General features: G+C 37.4%; 1 protein-coding gene across 1 annotated transcript in view; it reads right to left on the reverse strand.

Annotated features, from left to right (window-relative positions):
* Nucleotides 1-4,304: 4,304 nt before the first annotated feature.
* Nucleotides 4,305-21,737, reverse strand: part of KCNN2 (potassium calcium-activated channel subfamily N member 2) — a 71,548-nt gene continuing 54,115 nt past the window's right edge. Inside the window, exons 5-8 of the mRNA XM_058043933.1 lie at nucleotides 17,246-17,356; nucleotides 14,645-14,772; nucleotides 10,261-10,330; nucleotides 4,305-8,407 (exon numbers count right to left, since the gene is read on the reverse strand). Of these exons, the coding sequence (XP_057899916.1) occupies nucleotides 8,120-8,407; nucleotides 10,261-10,330; nucleotides 14,645-14,772; nucleotides 17,246-17,356 (597 nt within the window). The 3' untranslated portion in view covers nucleotides 4,305-8,119. The remainder of the gene's footprint in view (nucleotides 8,408-10,260; nucleotides 10,331-14,644; nucleotides 14,773-17,245; nucleotides 17,357-21,737) is intronic.

The raw sequence follows: 21,737 nt of genomic DNA on the forward strand, positions 1-21,737 counted from the left end.
AGCCAGAGCTGTTCAAAAAACAGTGGGACTTGAGTGGTGTGCGGTGTGCTACTCTGTAGCTCCTGGCAGAGCAAATCATACCGAGCAATCACAGGGGGTAGAACTTCATACCCCGAATTCTGCATTCAAATACCACCAGTGTGTCTCTGGCCATCTCATACACACATAAGAAACATTTTCTCCATTTTTTTGGTTTTTTTTGGTGTAGTCCATTATGAATATTGTATACTACAGCTGCAGGTCTTTGAGCAGAAAGCTGGGGAAGGAGAGGTTCACATGGGTGAAATGTGGACAACAAGGAGATGCCCTCGTGCTGCTACCAGACACCAGACTCTTGCATTTTCTGCAGATATGCTCTATTTCCTCTCCATGACAGATGTGGGCACAGCCTTCAAGGGAAAACCCAGATGTATCCATAGCCCACTAATAGAGAGGCTGAGGATCAAACCCTCTCTGTCTTATTTCTGCCTCTCTGAAATTCATTGCAAAAATTATTTGAAAAGCCTACCTGCTTTTTTTCCCATCTCTCTTCTGTTTTCCTGCAGCTGAAAAGAGTGTCTGCAATTCTGGAATGGCATATATATTCATACTGCTGTATTACAGTAATTGATTCAAATTGAACATAAGTACAGCTGAATTACTAAATGCATTTTAAAGGCTGGATAAAACAGGGTGGAAAGGCAGGAAATATAACCCTGAATATATAAGGTCTGGAAAAGCAATCTATTTCTTATGTTCAATTTTTGTGTTCATTTTTATGCACCTGATAACTGAAAGAAATATGACCTAAATTCCTCCCACTGTGCTTTCGATAACTGAACAGCTTCCTCTGTGTATAGATTGCAACTAAAAAGTCTGAAAGGAAGGAAACTTCTCTGGCTGTTCTTCCATTATTTTCCAAAGTAGCTTAGGAAATCATGACAGGGCCTCTTCTCTGCAGACCTGACAGTGGGTGACGTCCTGAGCTGACAGGAAGGCGTTACAGTACAGCTGACCAGGTGAATTCAAAGGGCAGAGATGTTTTCTGCCAGGTCTTTGGAACTGGCTGGGCAGAAGTGCCAGCTGAGCAGCCTCAAATCAGTGCAAGGATACTGAGCTCTGCAGCAAGAAGTGCTTTCAAGCATGTTGAAACCACCAGAATTGTGATGTGCTTGATCCACCATTACTAGCCATACTGTCTGAAAGCTCTGTTGCAAAGAAAGCCAGTGAAACTAGGTGGTTTGCTAGCACATTTCAGCCTTGTTTTCTGAACTTGCGTGATTAGGAGTCAATCTACAAGTCTTTTGGCCAACACAGGGCTAATCGATGTCTCTTCTTCTGCCATTTTATCCCTCTGTTTTTTTGGTGTTTTTTTTAAAGTAGATTTAATTTTAACTACTGAGAAGCCAAGATTTCAAATCTCATTGCCAAGCCAGAACAGTTTTCTAATGTTTATTCCCCTTGAATCCTGATAACTGAAGCTGTTGGAGTGCTTTTGGTTTCTATCTTGAAAGCAGGCGTCGTGGTTTGAGATGTCAAACCCTGACAGCAGGTCATTGTCACACACAGTCCTGCCGAGTGCCACAGCGTGGTCCTTGCCCACAGTGGAGAAGCAGACCCTGTGCTTTCTTCACAGCGGTAGCACAGCCTGTCACAATGAGTGACGTCTTATCACGTTTCAGATGTGACAAGAAAAGCATTTTTCAGTGTAGTAGACCATTTAAGAAGCAGAAGAATGCCGTGATGCAGTGGTGTGGGAGGAAGAGCAGAGGTCACAGGCTGCTGCCCCACTGGGGCCAAGGCCAGCTCCAGGCTGGGCGCTGCTCTCTGCTCTCTCCAGTGACAGGCACCGGGCCGGAGGCCTCTCAGGGCCCCAGGGCCACCTCCCTTCAGGTCAGTCTGGGCAGCTCTGTACCAGGGATGCTGAGAGGCAGCCACACTCCTCAGCGCCCAGCAGCTGCAGGAGGAATAAGCACAGAGCAAAAGGCTGAGGCTGTGCTACCACAACAGAGGGGGTGGCATGCACCCCTCAGAGGCCTCTTACCCAAAGTGCATTCATTTGTGCTAGGAAAAAAAAATTGTGTTAGGAAAAAAAAATAAAATTGGAGTTCTAATTGTTACTATTATACTACCTAGGGTGCCGTACTATTTGAAACTGCAGGTTAAATTAAAGAGTGGTTGCAAGGGTGGATTTCTTGTTCTCCTACATGCATGTCCTGTTAATGTGATTATCATTCTAACTTCATCAGGAAAACTGATCTGCCACATTTCATTTTGTGCAGATTTGTGGTACTGAGCACAAACATAGTGATGTTTTGTAAGTCCCACACTATTCCTGAGATATATTTTTTGCTTAATTTTTGCTTGAAACCACTTGAAACATCATCTCTTGCAATTTATGTTAACTTAAGGAGGCTAGGAGCCTTTTAAGAGAATAGTCTAGCACAATCTCTTTGAGATTTCCACATTTCTATTAGACTTCGGAGTTCTTTGTTTAAAATATCCTGCTTTATTTCTGTGTATTCATTTCTGTATTTCTGGGATGATCAGTCTTCCCATTACTCACATTTGGAAAAATTCTCCATATAAGGTTATAAGCTGGTATTAAACACATACAGTGTGTCCCTACAATTCACTTTCAGGAAATATAATTACAGAGTCTCTTATATTTCATTGATCCCCATGAATTTCATACCTGGAGTGAGGCTTCACTTAAACCTTTTCTAAGCTCTGAATTGAACATTTTTACTCCATTATTATTGCTGGTGTATATAATGGTTGGTCATTTATCTGGACTGAAAATGCTTTTTTGTTCAGAGACCTACTTTGCTGTAATCCACATAGGAGAATATGCATGTCCTCTTTAGACTCAAGGTACTTTGAAATTCAGGTTAGAAAGGGAACAGTAGGTCAGAATAGGCATAGTCTTAAAGTAGAACCTTTTAATCTAACTAAAAGCTTGTAGCTCGCTTCATGTATAATTGAAAACAGTATAGGTTCTCCTAAATATTTGAAGATACTAATGGATTTAAGTGAATCTGAATGAAAGGGAAGCCAGCACAAAGCTTCTGTTCTCCATCTAATTTTGTTACCTGCCATGCTAGTGTTCAACAGATTCAAGACTGTTGTTTATGTTTTTCTTTTCACTGACACTGTGTTGCATATCCTTCAATGTGCAGAAAAGCCTTGCAATCCTCTGCAGGGGAATCTTCATCACAAAAAGGCCTGAAATTTATTTATCTAATAGATCTTCAGCTATATCACTGTAACAAAGTCTAGTATATGGCAGTAGGGTGATGCTAATTCTGGTGACTGCCTCCATTTCAGGATGTCTGCACAGCCTAGGCCAGACCACAGGGCCACCTGCTCCAACCACGTGCTGTACTGCCCAGCTGCAGGCAATTCTTGGCAGGGAATCAACTGTCTGCATTGGGCTTGATGCTGTGCTAAGCCCTAAGTCTTGAGCAGAGTTGCATAAATTATCACAATCCTCCTCTCCTATTTTTTGTTATCATCTTGCACACCGGGCTGCTCTTGAGAGACGGGACTTATGCGCTCAGTGCTGTGCTAACCCCCTCTATAGTGAGAGAAACCTGTTTCTTCTGGAGTGAATAAAACCCTGTGGTTTCTGGACCAAAGCTGATGTGCAGTGAGGGACTCAGGCAAGTCAGAGCTAACCCTATGCGCACCTGACTGCAAAGCATCTTCTAAGCACCTCTTTTTTTTTTTATTCTCTCAGTCATGGAGAGAGATAAGATCTTACAGATCCCCCTTAAAAGGTTCAGAATAAAAAGGCTAATATACATTATAGCTTAGTTTTCTCTGAGTTTGTGCCAACAGATACAGGACCACATTTGTAAGCCCTAACTGACAGCTGTATGTTAATTTTATACACATATAAGGTTCTGTGGACATTAATTTCCACACACATAAATGGTTGGCTTTGAGTGCGTGTAAGCTCCACCCCAGAACTTTTCAGATATGGCAGTGCTCTTCCCAGGCTAGGGCAGGCTTGGGTGCCTGGGCAGCCAGCAGTGCTGGCTAAAATTTGTGTCCATTTCTACCTGATCATTTAGATACGCTAAAGCAGAGGTGGAATTCTGAAAATAACATATATGTTAGCTCCTTCCCACCTTCCCCTCTATTTCATTGCTTGTAACCCCTTTATAATTATTTTGTCACCCCTTAATAATTATTAATAAAAGGAAAAAAGACTTTAAGGACTTTGGTTTTAAAAAAAGAATGGATATGAACACAAAGTTTGACAGATGGAGAAAACCTTCTGGGAATAAAGCTTAGTAATAATTTTTCATAACTGTTAGGGGAAAAGAGTTTACAAACAATTTTAATTTTTAGTATTGATAAGGGTTACAGATTTTATTCTGAATTTTAGACACATTGAACACCTTTTATTCTTTTATGCTTAGATATGCTCTTAATGTGCGGCATATCAGCTTGAATGCTTACATATGATCTGACATGGAAAGAGTCTTACAATTTGTAAAACAGTATACTTATCACTTATGTTTGCTCTAATGATGACAGTGATTCCAAACTCAGTCTGGGGAGCCATAGTTTTGAAATAGCTCACAAGGTATGAACCTCCAGAAGGCATTTAGAGCTCCTAAGCTGGATGCCAAACTTTTAGATGACAAATCTCTTTCCATAAAAGATACATCCTTATGGAGCATGAGGAGGTAAAGAGCTGAGTTGCACAAGTCTGTCTGGAAAGATATGCAAGCTTAAAATACATAATGATTTACAGAATCAAAAATTGCAGAGCATTTGCAAGCATAAAACATATGAACACATTATTCTGATTCTGCAAAAAATGTAAATGTAAGTAAAAAGTACTATTTAAATCAATGCATTTAATTTTAAGCATGGTGAACAGGCCTATTTGTACTCTTACATTTCAGTCCTTCCGAGCAAGGTATCTCTGCTCGCTGTCTTTAAAAAAGCAGACTAGCAACAAGACTCCCAAGAAACTTATAAATGGAATCAGTGTCTGGAATGTAGTGAAAAGGAGTTTAATAGCAACCAAAAGCAGAATTTTCCTACTGGTGAAACTAAGGCAAGAGGTGCATGAAGCTTTACAATTGTAATATGGTAAATACGCCATATGCTTTGAAAAAGACTCCCTGTCATTTGTAAACAATCTTTACAAGAAAAGTCTACATTTAAATATACAGTTTCCACGATCTGTCATGATGATATGTTTTCCTTTTGGTGATTATATATGTTGACAATGGTAGAGCTAAAGCTTTGGAACTAAACATTCAGTAATGGAATTTGTGATACTACAAAAGTCAGACAAGGGAAGACTAAAAGGAGTCTAGTGTCAAGAGTAAGAAAATCAAACCAAGAGTGCTTTGTGCTCTCCTGAATAAAAGTTTATATCAGTCCTTTCATGTAGTGTATCCCCATGCAGCACCTTAGTGCTGAAATCAGATATTATAAGAAAAAAATCATACGTGCTGAAAATGCAGATAAAATATCTGTAGTGGTCTTGAAGGTAAATTAAGATGTAGAACTGGAGTATAACATGGTGACATCATTTGTTTTTTGCTTTAAAAAGAAAATAAAGGAATCCAGAACAATTTGGCAGGTTGTTACAGAATGCTACTGATGGAAATAATCCTGATGAATCTCACCATTGCATAAAGCTGTGGCAATAATATTAGGTTCAGGCTTCCAAGTCTTAGTGAGTAAAAGAAATTGAGAGGTCAAAGATTGACAGCTGCTCTTTCACAACAGAAATAGCCAGCCCAATACCTGTAGCTGGATCTTAATTAAAATTGACAGATTGACAAAAATTTTCAAAGTGGACCTACAGTTCTTTAAAAACCCAGTTGTGCAAAAAATGGGTGTTATACATATATTAAAAAGATGTAAACAATGAAAGAGCTAGTTCAAGCTGACAGGAGAAAAAGGAATGTATTCAAGCTACAGAAAGTGTATTTCACATTCAATGTCAAGAAGAGTATTCTAAACTAAATGCAAAAAAGGAGAAAAAAGATTTCTAAATCTTGACTATTAAATTCCAATATTATTAATCACTACTGGCCTTATGACCACTCACAATATCATCTAATTAAGGACTGCACTAGAAAAGTATTAGGACTATATAACATCCGTCTTTTCCTTTGAAAATGATCTCCATAAAAACAAAAGCAGAACTGCAAATACTATGCATACTGCTTGTTATTTCCAGTCACAAAATACCACAGTCTGTAAATAAGGCACGCCAAAGGCATGCAACTGTCCTGCTCTAGGGGGAAAAATACTGAACTCATCATCTTTCTCAAGGACATAAAAAGTTAGAGAAATAATTGACCTTTTAATAAGCATGCAATACCTCTGGATGTCACTTATACATTCATCATTTATACATTCGTAACACCAGAAAAGGAAGATCCTTTAATTTGAATAGGCCTAAAGTGTCTGCTGTTTTTCAGATTATGTATTTGGTTTGGGGAATTCTGATTGTTGGAAAGCTCTTCTGTCTTGCCCAGAAGGGCTCTGCTCTGACCTCCTGCATTACTCTTTCCTGCCTGTCCTTGCTGACCAGAAGTCACAGTGTTTCATGGAGCAATGTGCATTTCCTCACTTTCTTCAATGAGCAAGCTGGTTACTTCCAGGCAGACATAGAAACAGTCAGCCATGTCTGCCACTTTAGCTACAGATGTCACCTTGGCTGTAAACTGGGGGAGAGGCAGACTGGACTGGCACATTTTGTAAATAGCAAGTACTAAAAATGTCTCATAAAGTCAAATTTCCTGTTTATAACTAGGAATTGTTAATGCAAGTTGCATGTACTGAGCATTTAAACTTACCTAGTTTTGCTACTCTGGAGCATAAACCAGGAGAAATGTCAGTCAAAACCTTTTCACCAGTGCCTACTGGAGGCTATGCTTTGTGATTTGTTTGTTTTTTGTTTTTTTTTTTTTTTTTTTTTCTTTAATAAAGTAGGAGACCTTATTTTTATGCATGAAAATAAAGTACTCTAGATACCCTTCTGTTGTAACTCCAGTCTACAGCTGGCTTTTGACAGGAGATTTTGGAAATATTGCTAGAAGTGTTTTGCTAAGCTTGACTGCATAGCAGGAACCATGGGGATTGCCCAAACATAATGTATACAGAACACTGTGCTGCCACCACACACCCGTGTGTACTCTAAGTCTGTGTGTCAGTCATTCACTCCAGAAACACAAAGAAAGGAGTAGAGAAAGTAGTAACCTAACACTTTCAAAACCCAAATAGCATTATTAGGAGGCTTCTGGGTGAAAGTGATGCTTTTGATCTGGACAAACGTACCTGGCATTGTTATGAGACTCTGAATAAGAAAACAGGACTTTGCCTGTGCTTTTTGCATGCCAGTAGCTTTACAAATAGTCAGTTTAAAAGATCATTGCTATGGGCATTGCATAAATAATTTTATATACATAAATACATATGTATATATATATTATCTATGTGTGTGTGTGTACCAATGCATGTTAAATAAAAGCCCTAAGAATATTTTTAAAACCCATAGCTTATTCTGAGACTTATTTTCTAGGATAAACTATATTTTTAATTAATCACTTCAGAAATCAAAGCCATTCATGACCTTTTAAAATGACTATACATACACAGCACACTGTTAGATTAATATTGGTTTTTTTCCCCCTCCACTGCAAGCAAAGTTTAGACAGTTAGCTTTCATACTTAGAGATAATTATTAAGCTTCGATTTAGTTTCTTAAATTTCATAATTAGGTCTTTTGATTGTGATCTTTTTTTTTGGTAGTTAGGTCAAAGTAATCAAGTAACTATGTGCAGAAATTAACATTTTTATTATATTAGATTATGTATTGTAGTAGTAAAGCTTGTTTGAAGTGCATGAATAAAAAGTGAAATTACAGGAAGAACAATCTAATATAGCAATACTAGGTGCATTCACTGTGCATCTGAGAGGAGGAGGGGGGAAAAAAAGAGGAGTTTTCACTCATTTTGGCCTAAAATGTGTTCAGGTTTCCAGGATTCTGACATCAGAACCCAGATAACGCTGGCTAGAACCATAGGGCTTTACAATAAAAGCTAAAATATTGACCATATGATGGCAAAAAGTCTTTATTTTGCGGTTAACTTATTCTCTTCTAGCTACTCTCTGATGAAGTTGGTGGTGCTGTGGAGGATGATCTCCTTCTTCTTGACAAAGATCGTGATCGTTCAGCACTGTAGGCAACATGCTTATCGTAATTTTGTATCTGAGCCTCGAGGAATTCCCTCTGTTGCTGGCTGATTGTCTGGCTAATCAGTCCAGGAAGAGCTTGAATGCTACCAATTAAAGTTTCCAGTTTAGTTTCCAGAGTAACAATTCTCTTCTCAAAATCTTCACTTCTTTCATTTAAGTCAGAAATCATGTCATACATGATGTTTTGAGTCTGAAAGTAGAAGGATGTAAGTAAAGGTTTAGAGAGACCTTACAAGTATTGTAACAAGCAGCACAACTGTACAAGGGTTTGTAAAACAGGAGATGAGTATTACAACATCATCTACTTTTGTGAAATAATTTTCCCTGTAGATTAAATTACAGTAGACTAAACTTTCTACTAGATTTCTTGAGTAGAAACATAATGGCTTTTAGTAGCACTTTAGACGTCAAAGTTGAAATCAATTAAAAACCAAGCCCCTTTTGGAAATTCAGATGTTTGGGAGTGCACCAGGCTAAGCTTTTTGAACAGTCAGTGTAAACTACCAGGGGACTGAAGGCTCCACTGATGTATTCCACCCTTAATTGTTCTTGATTCTGGTTTTAAATACCTTCATTCTTCTAATGAGCTCAACAGAGCACAAATGTTGTTCACTGGCTTGCTCCTTCAACTTGGCAGATTTTCTTGAATTGGCAGTAAGAGGAGTTGAGTAGATTTTTTTCGAAAAGTACTTCAAGAAGTAAAAACTCAATTCTATGCTTTTTTTACTTTTGCACTCTCCAATCTATCTGGCCTCCACAAAACACTGCTGAATACAGAAAATATATAGAATGTACTTTAAAATGCACAATGGTCAGTAAAAATGTAATCTGAAATGTGTTGTTTCAAAGAGACTTGCTTAAAACATAATGGCTGAATATCTGCCTCTTATAGATTGAGGGTCCAGATTATTTAAACTAGAGTCAAAACTGGATATAATTCAGTAGAAAAAAATCAGTTGAAATTTATGAACCATACAAAGTAAAGGAAAATTAATTGAATGACTGCCTGAAGTGTAACCAAACCACTTCAGTACCAGGTGTTTTATAACCTATTGCTCTGCCTCCTGTTTCAGGATGCTAGCATAACCCTTGAAAATGAAGTAGTCTACACAAAATAATATATTAAAAGTCCTTATTAGTTGCCAGAAGCATTAGACTGAACTGTATTTTCACCTGAAGTTGTCACGTGGCTCTGTAAAGCAAGAGGGGAATGAACACTGAAGAGTTTAATCTTTGCTTTGATGCACTTGAAATCAAGGAGGATTTTGAGGTAAATGAAGAGGTGTAGAAGAAACCCTTAAGAAGAGCCCATCAATGCTTCTAAAGTAGCCTCAAATTAACTCACAGTAACTGTTAAATATTAAGTTCCAATGGAAGTCCAAAATGCTATCAGCTCAGACCTCTAGCTTTCTAGTTATTACATGCTTATGAAAAATTCTACCAACAATAAACAAGCAGCTTACACCTGAATAGCCTCTTTTACCTCAACTCAAATGGTTTAAAAAAGATTTAAAAAGCCTTATGATATATTGGCAAAATAGGCAGCTATTATTCGTTATAAAAACTTAAATAAATGCAGATCTAAATTTACTTGTCCAAAGTTACTGCTGAATAAGACAACAGGAACAGGAATACAGAACCTCTAACTCTAATCTAGAGGATATTTACTATGGTCTGTCATGGCACAGTCACTATCACCACATGGCAAAGTCTTCTTACTTCACAGCACTACACCACTACGGCCCACTCACAGTTCAGCATTTACCATGACCTCTGCAGTCAGCTCAGGAGCTCTCAGGATCAGCCTCTCAATTGTGAAGTCTTTTTCAAATGTACAAAAAAATAAATAAATATGGCATGTTCAAACTTTCATCAGGATACTTCTCCAAGATGTAGCTGCTACCACAAAACACACACATATTTTCATTTGCTACATATAACACCTTGTTAACAATATTTGCACATATAATGCATAACATTTTCACTAAAAAACTGTTCATTTTGAAAGGATGAATGCTGAAACAACAGTAACTGCCTACTAACCTTTGCCAGGTCCACCAAAGTGTTGGCTTGATCATTCAGTTTCCTTTGTTCCATTTTTACACTTCTTAATCTAAAAAGTGGAATTTTAAGTCAGATTTTTTTTTTTGTATGAGGTCATATTAGGATTTCTAGAGAGCATGCACAAAATTTACAAGAGCAATTAACTGCATGGACAATGCCTTGACTACTTTGTGTAGAGTCAGAATCTTTCATGTGCCTGCTACAATGAGAAGCATGCTTCTTCAACACCGCAAAAAAGGAAACAGCAAGGAAATGTGATGTCCTTGAGAATACCATTTGCCATGGTCAAAGTTGAATTCAATAAAGAAGATAACAATTTATCCAGACTACATGAAAGAAAGCCAAAACATTCCTCAAAGCCTCAGTATCGTGACAAGTAGATATAGGAAGAAACATAGAACAACAGTTTTTTGTCATTATTGTTGTAGCAATCAAGAATCTTCCCATGCCTACATGACTAGATACAGGTATTAGCCCTGTTCTGTCGGAAATGGATTGGGTTAGCAGGTGTCGGAACCTGATGAACATACAGTGATAAGTGAGTTTCTCCTTACTTTAAACAGAACTTCCATCAGACCAGCAGCTAAATAACCAACATGCTTGCCAATACATTTCGTTTTTTTGGATAATTTGTGAATCTAAATATGATTACATTTTAAATTTACTATTTAAACTATAGCATTGAAAAACTATGAAAGAAGCAGCAAGGGTACATTTTTTCTTTGATGCGTACTTATCTGCATTATTGTTGGTTATGCACATTTTTTGCAAGATACATGACCCTTCTTATACATTCGCTGATACAACCCCTTGTGTTCCAGATTGACTACCAGAAAGGTTGTTTGTAGATTTGTGATAAGATACCACTTCAGTCTACCAGTGTGCCAAGTGCCAACCAAAACAAGAATCTGGTTAGCTGTCAAATGGAAGTGAGTTTGGCAACCTTTCGTGACAGGTGGGCTGCTAATGCATTCTCTGTCCATTTCTCAGTGATGGTATTACTTAGAAAGGTAGTCTAAAGAAAACCTTCTTGAAGATATTCAAAAACCAAAAAGTTTCTTTAGTTGACAAGCATTTCCTTTCATATCTAGGCTAACTGGTATGAGAAAGTAAGTTGTGGAGAGTGAAATATAATTTAAAAATATCTTTAAAATATAAACGGAAATAACTCTGTTAAGGTAGAAATGAACTGATCACATAAAACTGGCACTCCAGGAGATTGTTACTGGAATGCCATATGCTCTTCTTCCCCTGGAAGCTTCTTTCAGAGCACAACAAAAATGCAGACGGTAGGAGTCGTGTTTTCAGAGGCTACAAGGTGGAGATTTTGTAAAGCAAAAAAGGAGTCTCCAAGGTACAGAACTGTATTATCAAAATGTCAGAAGAATTATTCAAAGGAAATTATTTTACTGGAGAATGAAATCCCCAGAATTTTGGTGACCATTCTTTCAAATAATGTGCAGAATATGTGTTTTCTGCTTTTCTTAAGATTCATTGACTCATCTGTTTGACAAGCAGTATTTTAATTTTAAAATTCCAGGAAGGTCATTATTATTGTAGTACCAGTTGACACCAACATGATAATTCTTCATAGTAACCAACCCAACACCTACCACAGGCTGTAAGAACATATAGATATGGCAAGTCTTTAGCTGCAGCAGCTGGATTTAAAGAAAACCAACAGACTTTCTTAGTGTAATTCATCAAGATAAAATTTTGATTTTATGAACTTCACTTATCACAGAAAAAGATCATGATTCTGGATCGCATTTCCATGGCAGCAATCAGACCACTGAAATTCACAAATAAAAACTCTATTTTTTGCATGCAGACAGTGGTAAATTCTGCAAGTTTAGAAAGGAACAGCTTATACAACTTACTTCCGAGCTCTATTTTCATTTGTTGAAAAAAAGACAAAACAAAAGAAAACAAAGTGTAAAATATACTAAAACAACCAAATGAGCACAGTGGGCTCGATTCAGCAGGTGGAAAGTCCTAGGGAGTTGCTACTTTGGATCAGTAGCTGCCTGAGGAGTCTAACTAACTAACATCTAACTCGCACTCATGATGGAGGAATCTGCAATATCTTCAAGCCTTCCCATTAACTATCATCTGTAGATTTTCTTATTCATACAATACATAATATGTTTTTTTATGATTTCACCTTCATCTTATCTAATGCGCACGAGAAGCAGAACACTCAGAGCAGCTGAACACATTTCAGAGCTGTGACCATGACTGTAATCATGATCTGGTCTGGTTTCTTCTATTAAATCAGCCCTGAGAGAGCCCACTCTTTTTATTTTTGTCTCCAATTAAATGTTTGAAGGTGAAGGAGGGGACTAAACAAAACTTAAGACTCTAGAAAGATGGAAAATTGTAAGTCTCTTGAGAAAAAGTACAAAGATGCAAAGAGATGGAAAATTAATTTGCATCCATCTAATCAGCTACAGGAAGAAAGCAAACTGCTAGTGCAATCTTTTCATTTATGGTGCATTCTTCAGCATATTGAAAAAATTATCTTTTGCAGTTTTTTTCCTGAATACAAAAGTTTTGGGGCTGTAGTGCAAAGTGGTAAAAGACAGAGAGAAATTATTAAGATAGCTGTGCAATCTAGCTGTCACACCTAGGAAAAAATTACTTCTTCCCTCCACCTGATTAATTAATTTTTAAGGGAGATGCAGAACACACTTTATATCCTGAAAAGTTCTTCTGAGCTTGACTGATAAAAAAAGCTGGAGATCGAGCCTGCTGTGCTTTTTAGATTCTTTTCTGAACATATGTGCTCACACACACACAGACACACAACACACACACAGAATAAATAGTAAAGTTAAAATGTTAAGAAACAACCATTTCAATCAAGGATTCAAGTCCAGCAAGGAGGCACATGACATGCTATCCTCTCCCCAGAACCCCTCTATCTCCCAATCCTTTAAGCTAAGCAGGGTGGCCAAACTACTATATAAAAATATGCTTTTTATATTCACATAAAAATGCCTCAACTTCTGTTGTCTTTTTATTCCTCAAAGTATCTCCACAATGACTCAGTAACATTTCAACCTGCAAGTTTGCTAAATGTAATACAGTAATCCAGGTTTACAGAGTACTTCATAGCTTAAGCTTAGTTACCTACTGCTTTAAAACATTGCTATGAAAGACAGAATGATTGTTAGTCTAAATTTACTAATAGGAAATGATTAAACCTGGCCATCTTTTCCTGTCTTTCCTGTAAGATGCTACTTAGATGTTCTTTTCATCATGGATGCTCCCCTCACATCACCTTGTTGGTTGTCTCAGGCACAGACCTACACTCAAAAGTTATGAAACCATCAGTTTGAAACTAAACTTAATTTGTCTACTTCTTCCCTGTAACTCATTGGAACTATCTTCATAGGCTGTACAAATGGCTGCCTCAGCTGAATGGGGATAACAAATGGAACAAACAGACCCTGACCATTCCTCAAAATGGTCCTGAGGACCAAAATTCCCTGGTTCCTGAGGACAAAACTCTGAGGTTTTTTTCCCCCTCATGTAGTTCCAAGAATAGTAACCATTGTGCAATTCTGCTCATTTGGATGTGCTTTATGACAAATACATACTGCAAATTTTAGATAAATACTTGTAGTTTGGCACAACCATGGCGCAGCTTAAACCTTCTACCAGTTTTAGGCCTCAGGCTTGTTTTCAGACTCTCATGCAGAGGGGAAGAACTCATTTGAATAATGCCAGGGGTGCTCAATGGTCTCAACTATTGGCATACACTCCCATTTTCTAGAATAGATGACCAGGGTCATAGCTGACATACCAACATTTGATCTTATGCACTGAGAATATACAGTGGAGAGAGGCTAAATGCTGGTGGGCCATGAAATTATATTTGATGATATTTTGTTTATTAAACACTACATACATACTCTCTTCTATCACATCATTCTGACTTTACAATATTAAAACATTTACTACAAAGAAATTTTTTTTTTAAATTTTCTTCTGTCTATTGTAGCTCACATTTTTCTACCCGGAAGAAAATGCATAAAAATAAAGGACAGTCTCAGTGGCATAGAACAAAAAAAGTCTTAGATAATTCAAGAATTATGGGAAACTTCTAAAAAACATTCACCGGTTTACATGTACATAAACTGCCAGTGTACCTTCTTATTTAATTGTAAATAGATAATACAGTAAATGGTTGTCTTTGTCTTACTCTGAAAGAAAATCAACCTCCAGAACAATCTTGAAGGGAAGGAAATGGTGGGGGGAGAGGAGGGAGGGGGCAGGATGGGACTAAGAGTGACTGAGAGAGAAGGAAACTAAGAGAGAAAACACCTTGGGAGGAAAAAGAAAGCAAAATAGTACTTACTGATGAATAGCTTGCAAGAATTTGCGTTGATGTTTCCTTACTTTTGCATGGTCTATTTTTTTAACCAGCTTTGTGTTTTTATAAATTAACCATGTTTCCCTGAGTACATTGGCCGCTGCATTTTTCACCTGTTTAATAAAAGAAAAACACCAGGCTGACAAAAGTAGTACTCTGTTATGTTTTTGCTTTTCTGTTATTAACTCTTCCTAAAGCTTTTGAAATGCTGTCTTAACTGTGGGAAGTGGCCACCTCAAGAAGCTGAAGCACTGAGGGAAGAAAGCAACAACTGGATAAAGGGGACTGCTGAGCAGTTTCCTTTTTCTATAGATGTGATGCTCAGATCAAATCTTTTTGCATCCAGGAATAATTTTCCCTCTTCAAAAAGTTAAAACTGTTTGGTGTTTATGGCAATATAAATTACAGTGAGGAAATACTAATGCATTGTCTGTATGTTAATTAAGTGTATTCAATAGGACCATAAGATTTTTCTCTCTCTTATTCTATTGTTAGCACTTCTTAATTCTTTTGGCCACGTAACAGTCTTTTAAACTTTCAGAGCTGTTTGAGCACTCTGTCCCTTTCTTTTATTTTTTTGTTTTTGGGTCGCATTTAGATTTTATACTTGTTTCTTTTTTAACATCTCCAAGAAGATGAAAAAATGTGTTGTCAATTAACGTAGGCAGAGTTCTATTTAAAAAGCGCTTTGACTTATTTTTTAAATTCAGCGTTCCATAAAAATGTTAAAGAGTACCTACAGTTCCCTTTTAAGGCCCTCCAAAATTTTCAAGAATGCTTAAAAACATACAAATAATTTAAATGCAATGTTGATTAATGGCTGAATGACTAGGATACTTGGTAAGAAAAATTGTCCTAATTATTCCTCTTTATTTTCTCTCCTCCAGCTTTACATCATGCCAGTAACTGCAGTGTCAGAGCTAAGTCAATGGCTAAGACATTGCAGGAATGTCATGCAATAGCTTGGCCCAGCAACAGCCTCCTCACCTTGCACCTGTAAGTGTTGGAGAACCTTGTCCTGTCTTCACTGAAGGCACAACTTGGTTAAGAGACGGCCTCACAATCCCTAAGTAGCCCTTGCACTCCTGAAAGGCATGGCTATCATCAGGCTGTGAGGAAAATCCCCAGCATCAGCATGATTTGTGATCTGATGTGCATCTTAGATTTGTTTGCTTGGCTCACTTTTCATGGGCTGTGAGCTTCACAAGCTTAAAGCTTTATTTAACGAAGTATTAGACTAACATTGAGATTTATATGAAGAGTAGATGAACAAAATAAACTTCAAAAGGCATAAATAAAGACTAGACTCAAAATCTGGCCAATCTCTGAGACACATTTTGGGCTCAGCTGTCAGGTAACACTAAAACAGTAACTATATTATGAAAGGACAAATTATTTCTTGTGGTCTAGTATCAGCAACACCTTAACTGTCTGCAATGGGAATGTAAATCAACGAGCACAGAGAGACACCTTGTCAGACACCCCTTATACCGATATAGGGATTCTCTCCTCACTCACCCGTAGTCTCTCCCTGCTCTGACTCCTTAGAGGAGATACAGGCTGTCAGTGGTGAGCAGCACAGCAATGAGAGCCAGCCCAGCCAGAGCAGTGCTCTGAGACACACAGCACGTGGGGACAGCAACACAAGACCCGCAGCAGGGCAGCGCTGCAGTGCTGCATGGAGCTGTGCTGGGGCAGCCATCCTCCTCCTCCTCCTCCTCCTCCTCCTCCTCCTCCTCCTCGCCTGGAGGAGAACGACTGCCTCCATCTCAGGCACCCACCACTAAGGAGAAACTCTGCTGAGTTCTGCTGAGCTGTGATTATAAGCACCTTTGTGTTCACATAGGCTCTTCTCAATAATGAAGACTGACTGAACAAGTTGAGTGCACTGTACAGTTAATATTCTTTTTCTTGTTCCCTCAACACTGACCTGTTTTATTTCGGCAAAGGATTTGTATTGCCTTGTTTGCTGCATTTTCTTTCATTTAAAATATTTCAATACCAATGGCTCCTATTTTGTGAAAAGTAGTTTCCTCTAAAAATAATATATGCAAATATGTTTCAGGGTCCTTCAGAACTGTGTGCCACTAAATAAATCATGCATTATGTACAAAACGCAGTTGAAAAGACTGCCTCACTGTTATTGTTCATATGTTGCAACATATGAAAACGTATGTTATTTTCTCAAGAACATCTCTCATAGCTTGAAATTTTTGATTTTATCTGTCATTTCATCTATTTTAGCTACAAAAAATATATTTTCATATGCTGCGCAAAAGCTTTTGGTTTAATACAAGAGTCTAGTTTCACAGCACTTAACTGCTAATTAACTAATTAACACCAAATACCTTCCAGTTACAAGGGCTCTCTATACAATATTCTATACAAATCCTTAAAATTTGCTGACAACTTGCAGTTGTCCTCAATTTAAAGGAAAACTCAAGGCATCCAATTTCTAATCTTTCAAAACAATACCCATGATAAAGTTCAGCAAGGATACCAAGCAGGAGACTACTTAAAAACAAATTCAGAAATAAATTAATACACAGTATTCCTTTTCAGTTGTGAATATAAAGTGTGACTTACTCTTTTAGTTAGCTGGGTGTCCATCATGAAATTATGCACATGTTTTTCAGCTTTGGTAAGTTCTAACTTCCTTGCCACCACAGCTACCACCAGTGCAGTGCACCCAGCACCCTGAAAACAATAAAACAAACCCCCAAGATGTTACTACTGCATTTTGCAGAGTTTTTAGAGGAAGTTTCTCCTTTCCTGTAGAAGTATGGCAAGCATCAGGTGATTCATCCCAGGTAAATACAGTGAACATACTACAGCTGTTTCATTTCAGATTATTATGACAAGTCAGTATTTACAGGCTGGTAAACTATTAAGGGACCAAAATAATAAGTGAGCAGCATCACTTAAAAGTTCAGTTGTTTGTTTGTTTTTTTTTTTCCTGCAGGGGTTGAACATTTTCCATTTCTAATGTATAAACAAAGGGGGTAATTAAAAACAACTTTTTAAACCCAGTAACAGAGTACCCTGTTCTTAAAAATTTTCCCAAGGTTATAACAACTGTTAAAGAGGAAATAAGATTATATTAGTATTTAGCACACACACACACAAAAGAAAAGTTTCTTAGGATTTTCTGCAGGGCCTAAAAATAATAGTAAAATTATTATTTACTCACTTTAGTATATCTTCCTGTTGTTCTGAGTCCTTCAGTGATCTTTTCCTATATTATTTCTGCTTATCTTATTACCATATAAAATAGAACACATACACCGGACCACATGTTCAAAACTTGGACAGAGAAAATACCAATTTTCTAATTCATGCTGTGTATATGTATGCACATGCATGTATACACATTGACATGCATGTGCACAACAGGCAAATTCCCGAAGATGACTGTCTCTTTGGAATGACAGTGGCTTTATCAGCATCACAAATACAAAAGCTTCTTTATGGGGCAGGTGAAACAGAAAGGAGGCTAAAATGAGCCAGGTAATAAGCAGTGTCAGTTTTACACATCTAGAGGTATCATTACCTTTACACTATTTATAAATTGTGCTGCTTTAATATTTTGTTTTAATAAAAAAAATCTTACAGTTTCTTTTAAAAAAAGTATAAATATCTCATTAAATATACAAAGCTACATTTAACTTGCAGGTTCATTCCAATCTAGCTCTTACTCACTTGTGTCAGTTACTCTTCAATATAAAGTAATCTCTCATTGCTTCTCATTGAAGCTTAGCACATTTTGATTCACAGAGCTTTCTTCTACACATTCTATATTTCTCCCGTAAATTTATTCTCTATCCCTCACATCCATAACTGCCTTACCCTCTCCAGAAAATCCAGAAGAAATCTCAGAATTTAGCTTTCAAAATACAAAATCCATTATTAAAAACATAGAGACTGCAAAATAAATTAACTAATTGGAAACCTTTTTCCATACAGAGTCCTTAAAAAACTGGATCTTGTCTCTCTGTGTACTTACTGAGGCATACAATGAATTCTGTGAAAGCCTTGAATTAATAGTTTTTCCATTTCTCTGGTAGATTGTACCAAAAATTCCATCTAATCCTCCTCTCATTTTCTCCAGTTAGTTCTCATCTTCCATCCTCAACAGCTCTCAGCATTCCTTCAAATGAGTCCCTCATAAGTTTGCTGCATTTCTTGCTTCTTTCCTGTCCTCAATACTAAGCCTTTTTTTTTTCTCCACCTCTCTGTTGTCCAGTCTTGTGATGATGTAATTAATGGGAATTTACTTGAAGTTTTGCTCTCTCCATGAGTCAAAATGGTCTTATAAGTTCCTCTTCTCAAGACCCCATCAACAGTTAAAGAGAAAGAATACAGCCACAGCTTAAGGCTAAGCACTTCAGAAGTCCACTGAGCTGCCACTGGGAAGAGGACAAGGCAGAAAATGCCCTAACACATCCTACCTCCCCAGAGAACAGACAGTGCTCTTTAGGTCTTCTTCCTGTCGAGGTAAATGCTATTATGCAGAAGGCTTCTCTTTAGGCAAATAAATTAACAAATTACCCCATATAATAGCAAGGGAATGAAGATAAAAGCAGACATCTTTTGGTTCACTATGTCAGGAAAACCAGGGCCAGATGTTGATTTAATGACATAATCAGAGTTCTGCCTGCTCAAAGCTAGAATGGAAATGAGCTTATCAATACAGACCCCACTGGCAAAAAACCAGCTTTTTAAGCCAATTCACTGGGGGAGGGAAATGCTAGATGACTCTTTCCCAATCCACCTCAAAAAGGCTAGAGGAATGGTGGCAGGCAAAACAGCTTGCTTTGAAGCAAAATCATTCCTGCCTTTGTGATTAAGGCATTTTCAATGTGGCACAGCAGCTGTAAGGGCCAAATGCTGTCAAAAGTAGGAGTTTTATGTCTCACATATAATATACTGCCTGCGGTGTCACAATACTGTCACTGGTGAGCTGTGACAACCACCTCTATGGTGTATATGCACTGCTATCTTCCTCATCTCCAGAACAGCTTATTGTGATAGCAAGGTACCTTAAATTCAGTTTAAACCTCTTCGTTTTGTGGTATATGATGGGATCTCAGGACATGAACATGAGTTCTTCTAGTGTTTCTTCAGAAGCAGGAAGTATTATACTACCTGCATGTAAACATTTCATAGTACTGTGAAGGAAAAATAATCACTCATAACAGCTTCCAACAATGACTAAAATTCCACTTAACCTATATGATGCTAATTAGTATTTTATGTTACAGCAACCTGCAGTATTACATGGCTCCCCTAAAGAGCTCAGCATCCTTAAAAATACTCATAAAGTGAGAATTATTCAAATTTGCAGAAATTAAATGGAGGAACTATAGTTACTTTAAAAAATTGTAGCATTGTGTGCATGATACTTGATATATTTTTTGACTATGCTGATTCATAGGAAAATCAGTAGGTCAGCTAGTTCGTCCAGTACTATGCAATGCATCAGCTATTTATTTATTAAAATTGCTCAAACTAAGTGAAAGCACTAATAATTATTTCATCTGCAGGAGGGGTTTTTTAGAGAATAAAATTCTACAAAGTCTTATATTTGATTACTGTATTAACTTTCAACATTATTATTTTTATCCAGTTTTGAAGTAAATAATAAAATAAATCTTTGCTTCCAGCTCTTGTTCAGGAGAACTATATGTAAGATGCAGAAAATTAAAAAGGCAGGCCCATATATTTTCAGGTATCAAAGCATTAATCAATTCTATCTGGAATTCACACTCCTTAATCAGCAGCCTGACCACCTTCTGCATTATGGAGTTATTGCAGTGTGTTTTGGCTTGGTAAGCAGCCTGGTCTTAAGGGCACTTAGGACAGAAATTATTACAACACACGCAGTGTAAGCAAATTGATCAAGCCAAGGCTAAGGTCTGACTATTGTTCATATTGGTCATCTGCTCCACTTAGTAGAAACAGGTAGTAACAGAATGAGTCATTCATTAATTTGATGGTGTTCAAGTACTCTATGATCAAGTATTTGCCAGCAACCAGTTTGCCAGTTTTAAAAGCTGATTCTGACACCTGAATTGTTCTGTCTTCCAGAAGGCATGTACAAGCTGAATGAAATTATCTACTAAAGCATGAGAAGCTCTTAAAGATCACAGATTGAAGAATAGGCAAGATTAGGACTCCGCTGATGAGCGGAGCAATGCTTATTTCCTGTTTGCAAGGATCAGAAGATGAAGCACATGAATTTAATCCTGAATACGCAGTATTTCTTGCTTGATATGAAGTGTAGCATATTTGTCTACAGTAAAAGCAAGAAGTCTGAAAATAAACATATCCACAGTCTTCCACCAGAGCAAATCAACAAACTCTGGTCTTCACAGTGGCATCAGATCTCTCATTGTGATTGTAGAATTTGCACTCCTGAGCAGTACAACCTTTAGCATTGGGTTCACAACCGTTTACACACGACAGAACTTGTCTTGATTGTCAATCTATTTAGCTATTGTCCCTTATGAAAGCAATTTGATGTGACTGCAAGCAACTTGAGGACATTCTTTGTATCTTTAATTCTAAATATGCTGCTCCTCTTGAGGACAAAGAATGACACCTGAAGTTCAAATGCTCATGCAGGTACGCAAGTCTGTGAAAGCCATTCTCCTCTCTAGCCCTCTCTGATGCCTAGAATCCAAAGTGAATTCCCCTGACAGAAATGTAAGTGGAAGTGCACATTGGCATTTTACTCATATATGCTTAGGCAGTTTTTAAACACTAGTAGGATAACAATTTTCTCTGTTACATAAATATAATGATGGCTGATACACCTAAAAAATGAATGGGAGGATGGATTAAATTGAGGGGGGAAAAATAATGTCATCAGGCAGTAATGTCAAGCCCATGTTATTTGAAAAGTGAAAAAGAAGAAAGATGAAATTAATTGTATTTTAAATTATACTTTAAAGTTAGCAACTGAACATGACATGAATTTAAATTAAACGTGACTCTTAGAAAAAAGCATGACTATTACTTGGTGTTTTCTTTCATTTTACTTACAGGTGCCATAAATTGCAACTTTCCCTATTTTCTG

Source organism: Melospiza georgiana, chromosome Z, assembly GCF_028018845.1.
Source record: "Melospiza georgiana isolate bMelGeo1 chromosome Z, bMelGeo1.pri, whole genome shotgun sequence".
NCBI lineage: Eukaryota > Metazoa > Chordata > Aves > Passeriformes > Passerellidae > Melospiza > Melospiza georgiana.